Below are 17,145 nucleotides of genomic sequence, written 5' to 3'. Positions count from 1 at the left end.
TCTAAATTGTATTCAGAATTAGAGTTTGTTCCTTGGGCAAAATTGTGTTCTGCACGATTCAATGTAGTGTTGAGGTTGTTCACTAATCTTAAAAACCAAAGTAGTATAAGTGTGCTTTAACTCACAGCTTTGCTCCCACAATGGTCGCAAGTTGATTTACAATGCAACTGGGCTAACTTGTTCTCTCACAAGTGTTGTCAATGATTGTTGTCATTTTTAGAGGGATTTTTTTAATGTGAGTCTAAATGCTTCAAAACAAATTTTTTAATAAGATTGAATAATTTATATTTTCAAAATCACATTTTAAATAATTAAAAATAATTGTGAAATAAAAAATTTTAGCCAAATTTTTAAATAGCCAAAACATAAAAATTTGAAATGATTCTAGTGAGTGCTCAAGTGCATTCTACAACTAAATATGAAAGAGATATATAATTCTTGGAATATATATATATATATATATATATATATATATATATATATATATATAGATATATATATATAGATATAGATATAGATATATTAAAAGTATTATAAAACAGAGTTGTCTTTAGTGCGGTTTTCTGGAATTTCCGGTGCGGGTGCCAGATAAAAATTTGAGGTGAAATCTTCATTTCTGTTATTTAAACTGGTTTTTTTGACCGTATATATGGTTTCAACCTCTAGGGTGCTAGGACTGTGTAGGGGTTACCCATCAAGCTTGTGATTTCAATAAATTTCTACCGGAATTTAGATAAATTAGACAAAAAAACAACATGAAAACCTTCCAAAAAGTCTTACTAAAGACAACTGCTTAAAAAACATTAATAATCTCTCTCTTGAAATTATTGCTCCATTCTTTGTTGTTGAGATGGAGTCCAATATGGAAGAGTTGTTGTCATGTCATGTAAACAATAGCCGTTTTCGGACTCCTGGTTTTCCTTATAGTATTCTTCTACAATGTAGCCTATTTAAACTAAGAGAAATTTATGCACACATAAAACTAATAATTAAACCAGCCTACATCCATTTTAAGTTCAAATCTATGAATTATCTAGAGATCAAATGTCTTTAAGGAAAAAATCATAAATGCAAATGTCTTTTACAATAGAAAGATATTTGATTTTTTTGAATGCTTGATAGATCCAAAATTAAGATGGATTTAGATTATTTAAATTGAAATTACATAAACTGTCTTCTAAAATAACCATGCCTATCAATATAGTTAATAATATATCTATTAATTAATGATATATATATTGTTATTCTTAAATAATTTGACTAAATAATGTAATAGAGTCATGAGAAAACCTTTTACAATAGTATGACAAGATCAGGGGGGCCCTTACATTGAACAGCTAATGCTACATGAGCATTTAATATATTATCTTTTTAAATAAGTTTGCATGGGATAGCTTCTAACACTATATTTATTGACATTTCAAAAACAAATATTAAATAAATTTAGAAATAATTTTATGTCAACACAGATTTATATGTTACAATTATAAAATTATATTATTTTATATAATATAATTTTATCGAATTTTATTTTTCATATACATATTGAAAGCAAATAAAATTAACTTACATAATTTTGTTTTACCCAAATTTTACACAAGCGGAGGCAGCTGAAATTGGACGCTCACTCAAACTCGGGGGCTATGTGTCCAAGTCGGTTCAAGGCTTTGAAAACATGCTACACATGGATCCATTAGCTAAAATAAAACATGCTGGAAAGAATATCAACTTTTGACTTTCAGTCCAGTAAAACACAAATGACCTGTGTCACGCGATCAGTGCTTCTCGGAAGCTGCCCGCACTGAATAAAGTACTGAACTTGATTGTCTAAAGGTGCTAAAACTATGCGACATTTTTAAAATAACAAATGGATTCAGAAAGCACAGAAAAGCAGAAACAAGAATCACTCTCCACCCTCCATCGTTTCCACCTTTTGATAGTGCGAATTTGTTTAGTGGAGGACGTAGATATTTTTTAGTTGGAAAAGAGAGGAAATATTTTTTAAGGTATGAAACAGCCTCCCCCATTGCTACATCTCTCTATTGGCACTCGACAGCCTGTCGAGAGCCTGTACTGAAATGTCCAGTTTTTGTGAAACTGCGGACTCAGAATAGACTAACCAACTTTACTCTCCTTGGTCTATATTTTCTTTATACACCACGCTTCTGCATGTGCTGTGCTTTTTAGGATGATGACGAATGCTTGCGCAAATTGTTGTTATATATAGAGAGGTGGGGAGGACATATACGGAAAAGAAAGGAAATCGGGTGGCTTGCCTGTTGGGACAAAGTAAGGTCTGTACGCAATAGACTTATTATTGTTATAATCCATAGGATTATACTGTTATATGCACCACTGGGCTGAATTGTAAATTTCAGCAGGAAATATGAAGATAGCAGGGTCCCCATGGGTGGTGAGGCAAGTGTGGTCGGTCCTGAGTTCTGTGCTCAAATCGAAATCAAATGCTGTCAAGGGAAAGGCAGCCCACGCAATGAAGACCAAGATTGTTGTTCTCGGCCTCATCAAGAACAAGAAGATATTCGCTGCAATTTCTCACAAGATGAATTCTCTGTTTGGAGTTGAGGATAGCGAAGGGCAATATTCCAGTGACAACAATACGTCATTGACGATGTATTATGCTTCGACGCCCGTCGATGAGATGCCTTGTGAAGCTTTTCGACATTGCGAGCAGGAATTGGGGCATCTATCCCACGCAATTCTTGAGTCAGAGTCGCCCTCTGATAACCCTAGAAATTGTGTTTCAGCTATTGAGAGCTCACGAATGTCTACGTGCTCTGTCGAGGACGAGATCGACACTTTGGCCGAGGATTTCATTAAAAGGTTTCGCAGTCAGATGCTTTTGCAGAAACAAAACTCTTTCCAGCGATATCGGGAGATGTTAGAGCGAAGCGTGTGAGCGTTATTGGTCTTGCGTGGATATGAGGTGTTTAAATCTGCAGAAAACGATGCTGAGAAGACCCAGGGAAATTATTCAGTCAGTTGGCCGGGATTTCATTACCCTGCGGACTGTGATGAACGTAGTGAACTTGAAGAGAAGCATTCAGGATAGATGAGTTGATCTGGTTTCACCGTTTATTGCAGATAATCACATACGATTCCTTGTTCTGTTAATTTTGTTTCTAATATGGAGAGCCATTTATGGATTATTGTTTATTTCCCGGCTCTGTCATTGAACCAGTGGATGTTGTATATTCGTCATTTTGAGGTGAATAAATAAACTCTCGGCTGCTTTGGCCAATTTGACACTAATTCAGTTTTCATTTTCTATCTTCGTCATTTCGATCTGAATAAAAAGACTGTCGGAGACTTTGGCCAATTTGACGCTAATTCCGTTTTGCGTTCCGTGATACCATAATAATGTGTGTATTTTAGTGCGGTTTAGGTTAAAATTTATTATTAGTTTAGTAATTTAGTTAATTATAAGTAGGAAATTGTCGAATCAAATCAGTAGTGAAGATAGTTATTTCTAATCATTAATTACTAGTTATTAATTATTAATGTAGATTGACTCATTATTTTTATTTAAAAAGTCATTTTTAGCAGTTAACTATTAGCTCCTCACTATTAATGCAGGCTGATTCATAATTTTTATTTAAGACATTTGAATCATTGATTAGTGCTCTATAAAAGGGCAGTCTTTTACTTCTGCTAAATATCTTTGGATTAATTTTTTTTTAAATTTCTAAATTGTGTTCAGAATTAGAGTTTATTCCTTTGGCCAAATTGTGTTCTACAAGATTTAGAGTGTTGAGGTTGTTCAGTAATCTTAAAAACCAACCATTACAATACTTGAAAGTGAGTAAAAGTGTCCATTAACTCACAATGGTCACAAGTTGATTTAAATTGCACCTCGGTTAACTTGTTCTCTCACAAGTGTTGTCAATGATTGCTGTCATTTTAGAGGGATTTTTTAATGCAAGTTGAAGCGGTATAGTCTAAATTTTTCAAAACATTTTTTTTAATAAGATTTAATAATTTATATTTTCAAAATCACATTTTAAATAATTAGAAAGTATTGTGAAATAAAAAAAATTCATGTAAATTTTTAAAAGCCAAAACATAAAATCTTTGAAATGAATCTTGTGATTGTGTTCAACTGTATTGTACAATTAAAAATGAAATACATATAAAAGTTATAATTAAAAGTATTGTAATATATATATATATATATAAAAGTTATAATTAAAAGTGTTGTAAAATTGAGTTGTCTTTACTATGGTTTTTTGGATATTCCGGTGTTGGAATCTAGCGAAAAAATTTGAGGTGAAATCTTGATTTGTGTTATTTAAACTCTTTTTTTGAATGTATACATGGACTCAACATCCTTAAAAACCCCTAGAGTGCTAGGATTATGTAGGGGTTACCGGTCAAGCTTGTGATTTCAATAAATTTATACTGGATTTTAGAGAAATTATACCAAAAAACCAACCTGAAAAGCTTGCAAAGATTCTCACTAAAGACAACTTCTTATAAAACATTAATAATCTCTCTTGAAATTATTGCTCCCTTCTTTGTTGTTGAGATCCAGTCCAATATAGAATAGTTGTTGTTATGTAAAGACAACTTCTTATAAAACATTAATAATCTCTCTTGAAATTATTGCTCCCTTCTTTGTTGTTGAGATCCAGTCCAATATAGAATAGTTGTTGTTATGTCATGTAAACAATAGTTATTTTTGGACTCTCGGTTTTTCTTATAGTATTCTTCTACAATGTAGCCTATTTAAATTGAGAGAAATTTATGCACACATAAAACTAATAATTAAATTGGCCTACATCTGTCTTAACTCTAGATCTACCACAATTATCCGGAGAGATCAGATGCCTTTAAATGCAAAATCATAGGTACAAATCTTTTTAAAAAAAGAGAGATATTTGATTTTTTTAATGCTTGATAGATCCAAAATTAAAATGAATCTAAATTATTTAAATTGAAATTATATAAACTTTCTTTCGAAATAAACATACTTATCAATAAAATTAGTAATATATCCATTAATTAATGATATCTAGTTATTTTAAAATAATTTGATTAGGTAATATAATAAAGTCATGAAAAAGTATGAGAAGATCAGAAGGCCCCTTACATTGAAGAGCTAATGCTACATGAGCATTTACTATATTATCTTTTTAAATAAATTTCCATGGGATAATTTCCAACATTATATTTATTGAAATTTCAAAAATGGATATTAAATAAATTTAGAAATAATCTTATGTAAACACAGATTTATAGGTTTCAATTATAAAATTATGTTATTTTATATAATTATATTATATTATATTTCATATAAATATTGAAATCAAATAAAATTAACTCACATAATTTTGTTTTACCCAAATTTTACACCAGCAGAGGCACCCGAAATTGGACGCTCACTCAAAATCGGGGGCTATGTGTCCAAGTCGGTTGAAGGCTTTGACAACATACTACACATGGATCCATTAGCTAAAGTAAAACCACATGTTTGAAAGAATATTAACTTTTGACTTTCAGTCCAGTAAAACACAAATGACCTACAAGTTTTCTGAAAGTTGAACTGTATCACACGATCGGTGCTTCTCGGAAGCTGCCCGCGCTGAATAAAGTACTGAACTTGATTGTCTAAAGTGCTAAAACTATGCGACATTTTTAAAACAACAAATGGATTCAGAAAGCACAGAAAAGCAGAAACAAGAATCACTCTCCACCCTCCATCGTTTTTACCTTTTGATAGTGCGAATTTGTTTAATGGAGGAGGTAGATATATCTTTTTTTTATTGGTAAAGAGGAAATTTTTTTTTTGGTATGTAGCAGCCTCCTCCACTGCTACATTGCCTCCCACTTTGATTTCTTTTGGGACTCGGCAGCCTGTACTGAAATGTCCAGTTTTTGTGAAACTGTGGGCTCAGAAGAGACTAACCAACTTTACTATTCGTGGTCTATATTTTTTCTATACACCACGTTTCTGCATGTCCTGTGCTTTTTAGGTAGATGACGAATGATTGCGCAAATTGTTTTCATATATAGAGAGGTGGGGAGGACATATACGGAGAAAAAAGGAAATCAGCTGGCTTGCCTGTTGGGACAAAGTGAGGATTATATTGTTGTATGTACCACAGGGCTGAATCGTATATCTCAGCAGGAAATATGAAGATAGGAGGGTCCCGAGCTCTGTGCTCAAATCGAAATCAAATGCTGTCAAGGGAAAAGCAGCCCACGCAATGAAGAGGAAGATTGTTGTTCTCGGCCTCATCAAGAACAAGAAGATATTCGCCACAATTTCTCACAAGATGAATTCTCTGTTTGGACTTGAGGAATGCCAAGGGCAATATTCCAGTGACAACAATACGTCATTGACGATGTATTATGCTTCAAAGCCCGTCGATGAGATTGCTTGTGAAGCTCTTCAACATTGCGAGCAGGACTTGAGCATCTACCCCACGCAATTCTTGAGTCAGAATCGCCCTCTGATAACCCTAGAAATTATGTTTCAAGTATTAAGGGCTCACGAATATCTACATGCTTTGTCGAGGACGAGATGGACATTTTGGCGGAGGATTTCATTAAAAGGTTTTGCAGTCTGATGCTTTTGCATAAAAAAAAAAAAAACAATGGTGGTATAAAAATGTTGTATAAAACAATGGTTGTATTGTATAAAACAATGGTTGTATATGTTAGAGGGAAGTGATAAAAGCGATAATGGTTGTATTAATGAAAATAAAATTCATTGGTCAGCTCTACGAAAGAGAGCTCTATCGAAGAGAGTCTGGCTCTGCAAAACGCTCTACATTGTTCATCAATATTACACATTAAATAGAATACATGGTTTTAAGGAAGTTAAAACAACATCCTAAGAAACGGATACTAATTCCTATCCTAAGGCTACATGAATCAACTCTACCTATTCTAGGATATTCTCCATTATCTTCAACACTCCGAATGGGTTCACATATATGTCTAACATCTCCCTTAACATTTGAAATTTTACTTTTCGAAGAGGCTTAGTGAAAATGTCCGCAACATTATCACAAGTATTACAATATTCAAGATGAATTTCTTTAGATTTCACTTTCTCCCTAACAAAATGGAACTGAGAATCAATATGTTTAGTGTTTTTGTAAAACACTAGATTGTTGGCTAGCTTGATTGAGCTTTGATTGTCGCATTTGATTATTGTTGCGACTGTCTGTTGATCCCCAACATCCTAGAGAAGTCTCCGCAACCAGACTGCCTCGCACGTTGCTGCACGCATGGCTTGATACTCTATTTCTGCTGAGGACAAGGAGACTGTGTTCTGCTTCTTGCTGCTCCAAGTGATCACCTCGGATCGAAAACTGAATGCATAACCTGTTATAGATCTGCGATCATCTACATTTCTTGTCGAATCTGAATCTGCAAATACTGTCAGTCTAACATCAGAAGAGTCAGTGTAAATAATTCCATAATCTACAATACCTTGTAGATAACTCAAAACATTCTTCGTTGCATTCCAGTGGCTTTCGAGTGGCTTAGACATAAATTGGCTTAACACGATGACTGCATATGCCAAATCAGGTCTAGTGGTGGTTTGGTAGATCAGACTCCCAACTAGCTCTCTGTAAAGTGTTGCATCCGCAACTTTTGAGCCATCCTCACACTGCAATTTGATGTTCTGCTGCAATGGTACCAGTGAAGACTTACACTGATCCATTCGAAACTTTTCTAACAGGCCTTTGACATACATTGCTTGAGACAGACATGTTTGACTTGGATCTCTCTAGATCTCGAGCCCTAAATAGTATCTGAGTTCACCGAGATGCTTCATCTCAATCATCTGTGACATATGCTGCTTGATTTCATCAACTAGATATATAGCATCACCTGTAATTATCAAATCATCTACATATAATGAAATCAGCACTACATGCCCTTGTTCATATTTCATGGCGTAAAGATTAGGGTCATTCTTACTTCTATTGTAGCTAGCTTGTAGAAAAAATGAATCAATTTTATGGTACCATGACCTGGGAGCTTGTTTAGTTCATAGAGTACTTTCTTCAAACTACAGACTAAATGTTCATTTCCCTTCTGGACAAACCCTTGCGGTTGCTCTAAATAAACCTCTTCTTTCAATTCTCCATTCAAAAATGCAGACTTTTCATCTAGTTGGTGCATCATCCAATGTTTCTTAGTAGCTAAAGCAATTAACATTCTGATGGTGTTCAATTTAGCTATAGGGGTGGAGGTTTCTTCATAACCTATCCCTTCTTTTTTTGTGTACCCCTTTGCAACTAGCCTAGCTTTCAGTTTTTCTATACTTCCATCTGCATTAATTCTCGATTTACATAACCATTTGCAACCTATGACCTATTTTCCTCTAGGGAGTTCTACCAATTCTCAAGTGTTGTTTTTTATTATTGAATCATATTCATGTTCCATGGCTATTTTCCATTCATTACTTTCATTTGCCTTTTTATAACTAGATGGTTCAACAACATTCATCATACTAGTTATAAATCATTTTCCCTATATCTTGTAGGCATTTGAGCTTTCCTACCTGATTTCCTGAGTGGTGGGGTAGTGGTTTGAAACCTTATTTCTTCCTGCTACTGTTGTTGTTGTTGCTAATGTTGTAGTTGTTGCTGCTGCTGTTGTAGTTGCTGCTGCTGTTGTTGTTCATCATCTGCCTTTGTTTGTTGCTGATCCTCATTGTTCTCTACATCCTCTTCTTCAAAGTATGGAATGTCCAATCCATCATAGTGCTCATTAGTTTCTTCACTATCCTTCTCATGGAATTTAACATCTTTACTAATAAAGATCTTGTGAGTAAAGAGATTAAATAATCTCTATGGTTTATATGACGAACAATATCCCATAAAAGTGCATCTGATGGCTTTTGAGTCTAATTTCTTTCTATCTTCCTTGGGTATATGGGAAAATGTTTTACATCCAAACATTCTTAAGTGTTTCACTGCAGGCTTATATCCATACAAAGCTTTAAAAGGGGTTTTAAACTCAAGACTTCTTGTAGGACTCCTATTTTTTAAATAAACCGAAGTACTCACCTTTTCACCCAAAAACCATTTGAATGATTCTTACATTTCGACATACTTCTCACACATTCCACCAGAGTTTTGTTTTTCCTTTCTATTACTCCATTCTGCCTGGAGCATGGGGTACTGTGAACTATTGCGAAATTCCATGATCTTTACAATATCTGATAAGCTCTTCTTTCCTGTATTCTCCCTCTTGATAAGAATGAAGAATTTGTATATGTTTCCGTGTTTGTCTTTCATTCATATTTTTAAACTACTTAAAGTATTCGAATGTATGACTCTTCTTACTTAAGAAATACACCCAAGAAAACTTCGTACAGTCATCAATAAATAGTAGGAAATACACTGCACCTCCTAATGAATTTTTTTGCATGGGACCACATAGGTCTATGTGCACTAACTCCAGTATATACCTCTGTTTCTTTTCTACTCTAACAGGGAATTCTTCCCTATGCATTTTTCCTAAAGTACAAGCATCACAATCATTATGTACTTACTTTAGCATAGGAAGATCTCTTACCATTTCCTCCGTCTGTAGTAATAGCAAATCATTGTAATTGATGTGGCTGAATCTCTAGTGCCAAAGCTCTTTTGTAGTTAGGCTCGCTATTGTCAATGCTCGAACTGATGCAGGTCTCACATCCAAGTACAGTCCTCCTGTTCGGATTCCTATAGTAATTGTCTTCATTCCATGTAGCATATCCTTAATGTAACAGTTAGATTTTAAAAACTCAACTTTCAAATCTTGATTTGTAATCATTGATACATAAATCAAGTTCTTCGTTATGCTAGACACATACATTACGTTATAAATTTGTTTGATATTACCATCAGGTAGAATAACAGAAACTTTCCCACATCCCTTGATTTGATTGCTTCTATCATCTCCTAGGTAAATCTGTGCGCCTTTGTTAATCTCTTTAAAATCCTCCAGCCAATGCTTGTTCCTTGTCATGTGTGTTGACGCTCTTGAATATACATACCAAATGTATGTATCAACGTTCTCAACACGATCTGCCGTGAACAATCTCAAATTCTGCACCTTATCATTATTTGCGAGATGACCTGCATGTCTCTTTGTCTTCTATTGTTCTTCATAATACTTATTTTTCCAACATTCCCTAGAAATATGACCCAATTTTGTGCAATAAAAACATTTTGTTTTAGAGTAGTTTTTATTCGGATGCATACCATGGGTCAGATTTGGAGATTTATGAGAACTTGCTCCATTTTGCTATTGTGGACCTCCTTTGCCTTTGTAGAAGTTCTTTCTTGCCACCAATGCAAGATCAGCACTCTAGGGCTTTAGAGTCGATCTCCTCTCTTCTTCCTGCATTAGTATACCTGTCAGCGCTTCAAAACGCGGGATATTTTCTCTGGCATTTATCCCTATGATGAACATCTGATAATCGTTAGTAACACCATTCATTTTAATGGTCACAAGATCTATATCATCCATTGTATGACCAATATATGATAATTTGGTTTTCAGATCCTTGATCCTAGCTACGAATGAAGCAATCGTTTCATTCTCCTCCATCTTCATGGAGAGAATCTTACTCTTAAGGAACATAAGACAATTTGAATTTCTGATCCTGTACAATTCTTTCAGAATTCCCCAGATTTCATTAGCAAACTTACCTTTGCTGATATGCGGTATAATACAGTCTTTCATTGACATCTTTAACATTGTCCTTGCTCTGCTTTCTCGTTTCTCCCAATTTTGGACCGATGCTGATCCACCTGCAAGCCTTGGCTCATCCCCATTCACAATCTGCCAAGCACTCTACGCTTCTAGCAGAGTCTGCATCTTAAACTTCTAATTTGAATAATTGGAACCATCGAACTTGTTATGCTTGTTCATGCATGCTTCAAATATGTTGTTATTCATCTTGGCAACATAGAAAAAAGTCGACAGGTAAAAAATGTTGAATTTACCCCAGATCTATGATAGACACAGATCATTGTTGTTTGATCTCACATCACACGCGTAGATCATTGTGGCTTTCCTCTCAGCCTCCAGACAACCTCCTGTTGTCAACTACAGCCTTGTTCTTGGCTTCCGCACTCAGCTTCTCTGACAGCTACAACATTGTTCTTGGCTCCCTTTGCAACTTCTTTGTTTTACATGATTGTCATAGATATATGCCCAATATCTGAGACTGTCGTAGAAATACACCAATTTTCTAAGACTAGTCGTAGATATACGCCCAATATCCGAGATGGTCACATAAATACACCAATTTTCTGAGATTGAAGCAACTGTACACTGGAAAACTGTGACGATCAAAAAATAAAAATTTTGAAAAGTGTAATAGTGCTATTGTCATGGCTATCCACTCAAAACTTGTGATGATTTCAGTTCAAAGAACCACCCACCAGTCAGCGTACAGGTTCCTCAGCCATGACGCTCTAATTCCATGATAAAAATCATAACGTTTGTAATAATGAAAGTAAAACCCATTGGTTAGCTCTACGAAAGAAAGTATGAACCACGAGAGTATGGCTCTATAGAATGCTCTACATTGTTCTTCAACATTACACATTAAATAGAGTAGATGGTTTTAGGGAAATTAGAATAGCATCCTAAGAAATAGGAAGTAATTCCTATCCTAAGGCTACGTGAACCAACTCTACCTATTGTAGGATATTCTCCATTATATTCTACACGAAGCATGTGAGAGTTATTGATCTTACGTGGATATGGGGTGTTTAAAGTTGTAGAAACGACGCTGAAAAGATCAAAGGAAATTATTCAGTCACTTGGCCAAGATTTCATTACCCCGCGGACTGTGATGAACGTACTGAACTTCAAGAGAAGCATTCAGGATAGATGACTTTATCTGGTTTCAATGTTTATTGCAGATAATCACATACGATTTCTTGTTCTGTTAATCTTGTTTCTAATATGGAGAGCCATTTACGAATTACCGTTTATTTCGCAGTTCTGTCATTGAACCTGTGGATATTGTATATTCGTCATTTTGAGGTGAATAAATAAACTCTCGGCTACTTTGGCCAATTTAACACTAATTACGTTTTCATTATTTTATCTTCGTCATTTTGATCTGAATAGATAAACTCGGAGGCTTTGGCCAATTTGACGGTAATTCCATTTTTGGTTCTGTGATACCATGATAATGTGTGTATTTTATTCTGGTTAGGGTTAAACTTTATTATTAGTAGGCAGGGTTTTAATTTCAAACCACATATGTGAACTTTTCTTTTAATTTCAAAAAAATAAATCTTAACCAAATATAAAAAATAACTTTATAACTAAAATAAAAATAACTACACCATTATTTTATATTTTTAGAAATACTTTTAATATAAATGTAAAAAAAAACTCTACTTTTGAAGTAACATGTCGTTAAGACTAACTTAAATATAATTAACAAGGGGTAAGCTTTACTTTTGCCACATGTTTGAACTTTTCTTTTAATTTAAAAAAATAAATCTTAATCAAATATAAAAAATAACTTTATCACTAAAATAAAAATAACTACACCATTATTTTATATTTTTAGAAATACTTTTAATATAAATGTAAAAAAAAAAACTGTACTTTTGAAGTAACATGTCGTTCAGACTAACTTAGATATAATTGATATGGGATAGCTTTACTAGTTATGAATAATAAATATATGTTATATGGAATAGCTTTGAGTAGTTAGAATCTCTCAATTAATTTAGGTTTACAAGTTAAAGTTAAATTTAAAGTTTTATATATATAAATAAAAGAATTTCAGTAAATTTTTAAAGAAAAATCACCATCCAAATTAAATAAAAAACTTATTGTAATAACTTATAACATATCATATTTAAATGTTTCAATACATATAATTTGATATTGTACCATCTATATATTTATATCAATCACTATTCAAACTAAATAAAAACTTATTGCAATGACTTATAATATATTTTATTTAAATCTTTCATTACATATAATTTGATATTATATTATTTATATATTTATATGAAAGATAGAGTTTCAAAAAATAATCAATATTCATATATTTATATGAAGGATAGAGTTTTAAAAATAATCATACTCACTTATCAATATTAAACATGTTTACTACTAATCAATACTAAACAAGTTTACCTATCACTAAATAAGATTTGATAATGCATTTATTTTTGAATAAAGAAATACATTAGGTTACAACATTCCGATGCAAACCATGTGTCATAACCAAGTTCTAATAAAACAACGGAAGCTGTGAGGCAGTTAGTCCCTGCATTGAGTGGGGTAGTTATGGATTCAGAGCTAGCAGTTTAATGCCGAGTGAGAGAGCAAGCTTGTATTTGAGATAGATACTCTAGAGAGACCTACACTGGGTGATATCATTGATCTCTGCTAACTTCAAGTTCTTTCTCTTATCTGCAGCCTCATCCAGAACCCTAGGTTTCACATTTCTTGTCCAGCTACTTTTAAGATTATTGTGTATACAAGGTATTGGTTGATGGTTAATTTATTTTATTCAAGAATGCTAAAATAAACCCCAACTTGTAAAGCAGGGAGATTCCAACAAATTGGAAAGGAGAATCTGATGTAATAATTAAAAGCCCAATTTTCCTATAGATTAGTTTGGTCAACAATTTCCAAATATCCAATTCTTCAAGTGGAATGACTTTCACGATAGTAGAAATTGATACAGCAGGAGGAACCCTTTCTGACCGTTCTATGGGACCAGGAAGTGGAGCAGCCGTGGCATTTGTTGTTGGAGCCTACAAAAAGGACAATAGTAGTGAGATGCAGAAGTTTGGGTACACATGTATTCAATTTGAAGTGGGGGCAGCATAGTACCTTTGTTGACACCACCTCAGGTGGTATCCTTGTCCCCTCAAACACTCTATTTTCAAGCATACAAAGCAGGCGAACTCCATCAACATTTGCTAAAATCTTGATCCCATTATCATTTGTAGTCACAGCAAGCAAGGACCCTTCCTTATTGAAACGGAGGCGAGGGCTTGCCTGCAAAATTTGACAAGAAACAAGATGGGCATATATGCAGAAATGAAGTTAGTAATTCGTACTTACCGGAACACAGAGATGACCATTATTGTTTGCATCAGTTTCCAAAACATTGTACGCTCTGAAGCTCTTTCCGTCCAGAGAGGAATTGTAGTTGACAGTCTCCGCCAAGGTTATGGTAGAGGAATATGCTGCTACTATAGTGGTAGTAGTGCAACTTGCCCAATTATTTTCATCGTCTCTAATGGGTCTAGCTATCTCTTCATTGGAGAAGTCCAAGAGGTCATCAATGTGGAAAATATCTTGTTACTACACACCATTCTTCAGCTATGTGAATTTCCCACTGGACTTCCTTTTAGACATATATATACCTGATAATAAATAAGGAATTTGATTTTTAGCAGGGAGAGTCGAACCTGGTGTATGCAATTGTCTTTGTCCACATGCACATTAGTTCTAGATGGTGCGCCAAAAAACTAGAATTCGTTTGAAACTCCCTCAAAGACAAGAAGAAATCCTTTTTTCTCAGTGATACTTCCATGTGCTCTCGTCTCAATGAGGGCACACAGCAAATGGGGACTGAAACAGAAACAGTGGAGGAGGTAGTTTACCCTAAAGAGTTCAAAATAATTCATCGTCGATCAAACTTTGAAAATTCCTCATGATCAAATGAAATAGAAAAACCATAAAGGTAATCAGCAACTTCCATTCCTTATCCACTTGTACTCACAATACAAAGTCAAGTCCGTGGAGTCTTTAGATGTCTGCATACAACCCAAAACAAAAATCAAAAACACTAGAGAAACCCAACTGATATATATACATACCAATATTAATAATCATAGTTTCAATAGAATTACGGGCACTTTCCCAAAAGAGAGAATTTAACAAAGTTGAAATGTGTTGCCCATCCTCTACAAAGAAACCAAATTAGAAAATAGAACCTTCACCTTGGAATAACAAACAGGAACCTACTGAAGATGCTCAATGCTGAAATTCTAGAGTCTGGGAAGAAGATTCAGCAAAGTTCAGCTATGTAATTAGGCATAAATAACAACAAATTTTAGCTATGTAATTAGGCATAAATAAAAAAAATGGAGTATAAAGAACTAACCTTCTGCAAATAAAAGAGGGTAAAGAAACATTGTTATGGAAGTAGGAAGAAAACTGATTATCGAGCATCAATCTTGATGTAAATTCTAGCCACACAGAGAAGCATAATCTAGTTGTGATCAACACACAGATACGGAAGAATGAGGAAGGGATCAGGAAAATCAAGACACAAGCCACATCCATAAAAAAAAATACAAGAAGAAACATCCCTTGGAACTGCCTACAGCTGCACGTGTCATCCATGCACACCGGCTCTCACATCCGTTGGAACTTCCTAGAGTTGCATGGTGTCATCATGCTCATTGAATGCCACATTTCTCAATTTAATAATTGAAATAAAAATTATATATTTTACTAAAGAAAAAATAGTGTTAATAATAAACAAAATGAGATATTGACATCCTAAAGTTTTTTTCATGCAACCCACTCGCTTCTCTAACACCATTTTAAATCTCAATTTCCAACGCTGGAGGCTTATTTGCTTCATGATTATCTGCCCGTCCAGAAGAGAAGCTACGGTTCTGAAGTAGCTGAGCTCTACCATCCACAATTATGTACAATCCTGGAACAATGTCATTTTGAGAACTGCTTGGCACCTTAACAGTTTTGAGAACTGCTTGCACCTTACCAGTTTTGTTCAATGCCGAAATGAGAACTGCTTGGCACCTTACCAGTTTTGTTCAGATTAATATATGCTGCTGGAACAGATTAACATATGCTGCTGGAAGTTTCAAGTGCTTGTGTACATATCCTACATCAGTTGTAGCATGACGGTCATGTCAATCAAATGGTAGACCTAAGAGAGAAAATTAGCAATGTTGCAAGACGCCCATAGCTCCAAGGTAGCAGGGCATTTCGGAGTACACAAGACATTGATTCATATACAACGTCACTACTCTTGTTTCGTCAAAGGTTGCATACTCTGCATGGCTAACATATAAGTCAAGGGCCGACAAAACCGAATTCGAAAAGGTAACAAGTTTCTCCATTGAGGTGTCTTTGTTGTGTCACAGTGCATACATTTCCTGATTGAGTCTGCTGGTCTTGCTCTCTCTTCTTGTTTCTTTGGCTCATCTTGGTAGGTTCCTTTGCAGGGAAGTAGGATTCTGCAAAGAATTATGAATCTGAAGATAGCACTTTGTGCAGTGCCAACCGCAGGAAATGGCACTGGAATGATGTGTGGACTTGGTAGAGGAATGGCATTGCCAAGGCCAGGATTTCCAGGATTAGGATCAACAGGAATTCCTGGGATGGTTTCTTCAGGAATTAGTAACATGCTTTCTTCTAATGGTCTTGGGTTGCCTGTCAGTAGTCCAGCTCCTTCTGGAACCATGCATGTTCCAGGAAGTATGATTCAGAGGCCAAGAGATGTGCAGATGTTGCAGGTAACCTCCTATATTTTACTTTTTCATTCAATTCTTTCTGTGTTTGCTTTGATAGCACACTGAAATGCTACCACTAATTTTTGTAAGATATTCTAACAGGGATTTGAGCTTCCGTTCCAGAATATTTTAATAATATCTTCAGTCTGACATTTTGGATGAAATATCTGTTTCCTGTATTTTGCATAATAGTTATCTTCAGACTGAAGTTTTGGAGAAATTTGTATCTTATCTTTTTGCATTTGAGGATCTAATTTCATAAATTAAGAGTCTTTAAGATATTGCGATTTGCATATGTTGGAGACTATGTATCTTGGCATGGACCATGAGAAATCACGGTTGTTATGTTACTGAAGCCAGAGTTGGTGTTTTTGTTCATGGATGCTAAATGGTTGCGAGGGCATGGGAAATGGTATTGTTTAACTTCAGAATTTTCATTGTGTTCAAAAAGTTGTCATATTGTTTTATTTTATCTGAATATTTACAGACTTCGTCTGTTGTTTGGTAGGAATAGTCATCTAATTAAATTAATTTTGTGCACAGACTACTAGTATAACAAAAATGTTGAATTATCCTCATCCTCATAAATTGTTAGTTTAGCATAGAGTAACCCTGCGCAAACATCAACAAG

At 34.5% G+C, this 17,145-nt stretch overlaps 1 protein-coding gene across 1 annotated transcript; it reads left to right on the top strand.

Annotated features, from left to right (window-relative positions):
- The first annotated feature begins 2,272 nt into the window (after positions 1-2,272).
- LOC149199903 (uncharacterized) lies at positions 2,273-3,145 on the top strand. Its single transcript, XM_089399475.1, has one exon. It carries the CDS (start codon positions 2,387-2,389, stop codon positions 2,915-2,917), a length of 531 nt encoding a protein of 176 aa, XP_089255601.1. The 5' UTR covers positions 2,273-2,386; the 3' UTR covers positions 2,918-3,145.
- Positions 3,146-17,145: the final 14,000 nt, after the last annotated feature.

This window comes from Pinus tabuliformis, chromosome 2_1 (genome assembly GCF_031772625.1).
Source record: "Pinus tabuliformis cultivar Carrire ecotype Pingquan chromosome 2_1, CPIR1, whole genome shotgun sequence".
NCBI lineage: Eukaryota > Viridiplantae > Streptophyta > Pinopsida > Pinales > Pinaceae > Pinus > Pinus tabuliformis.
This window is presented reverse-complemented; position numbering and strand designations above follow the sequence as displayed.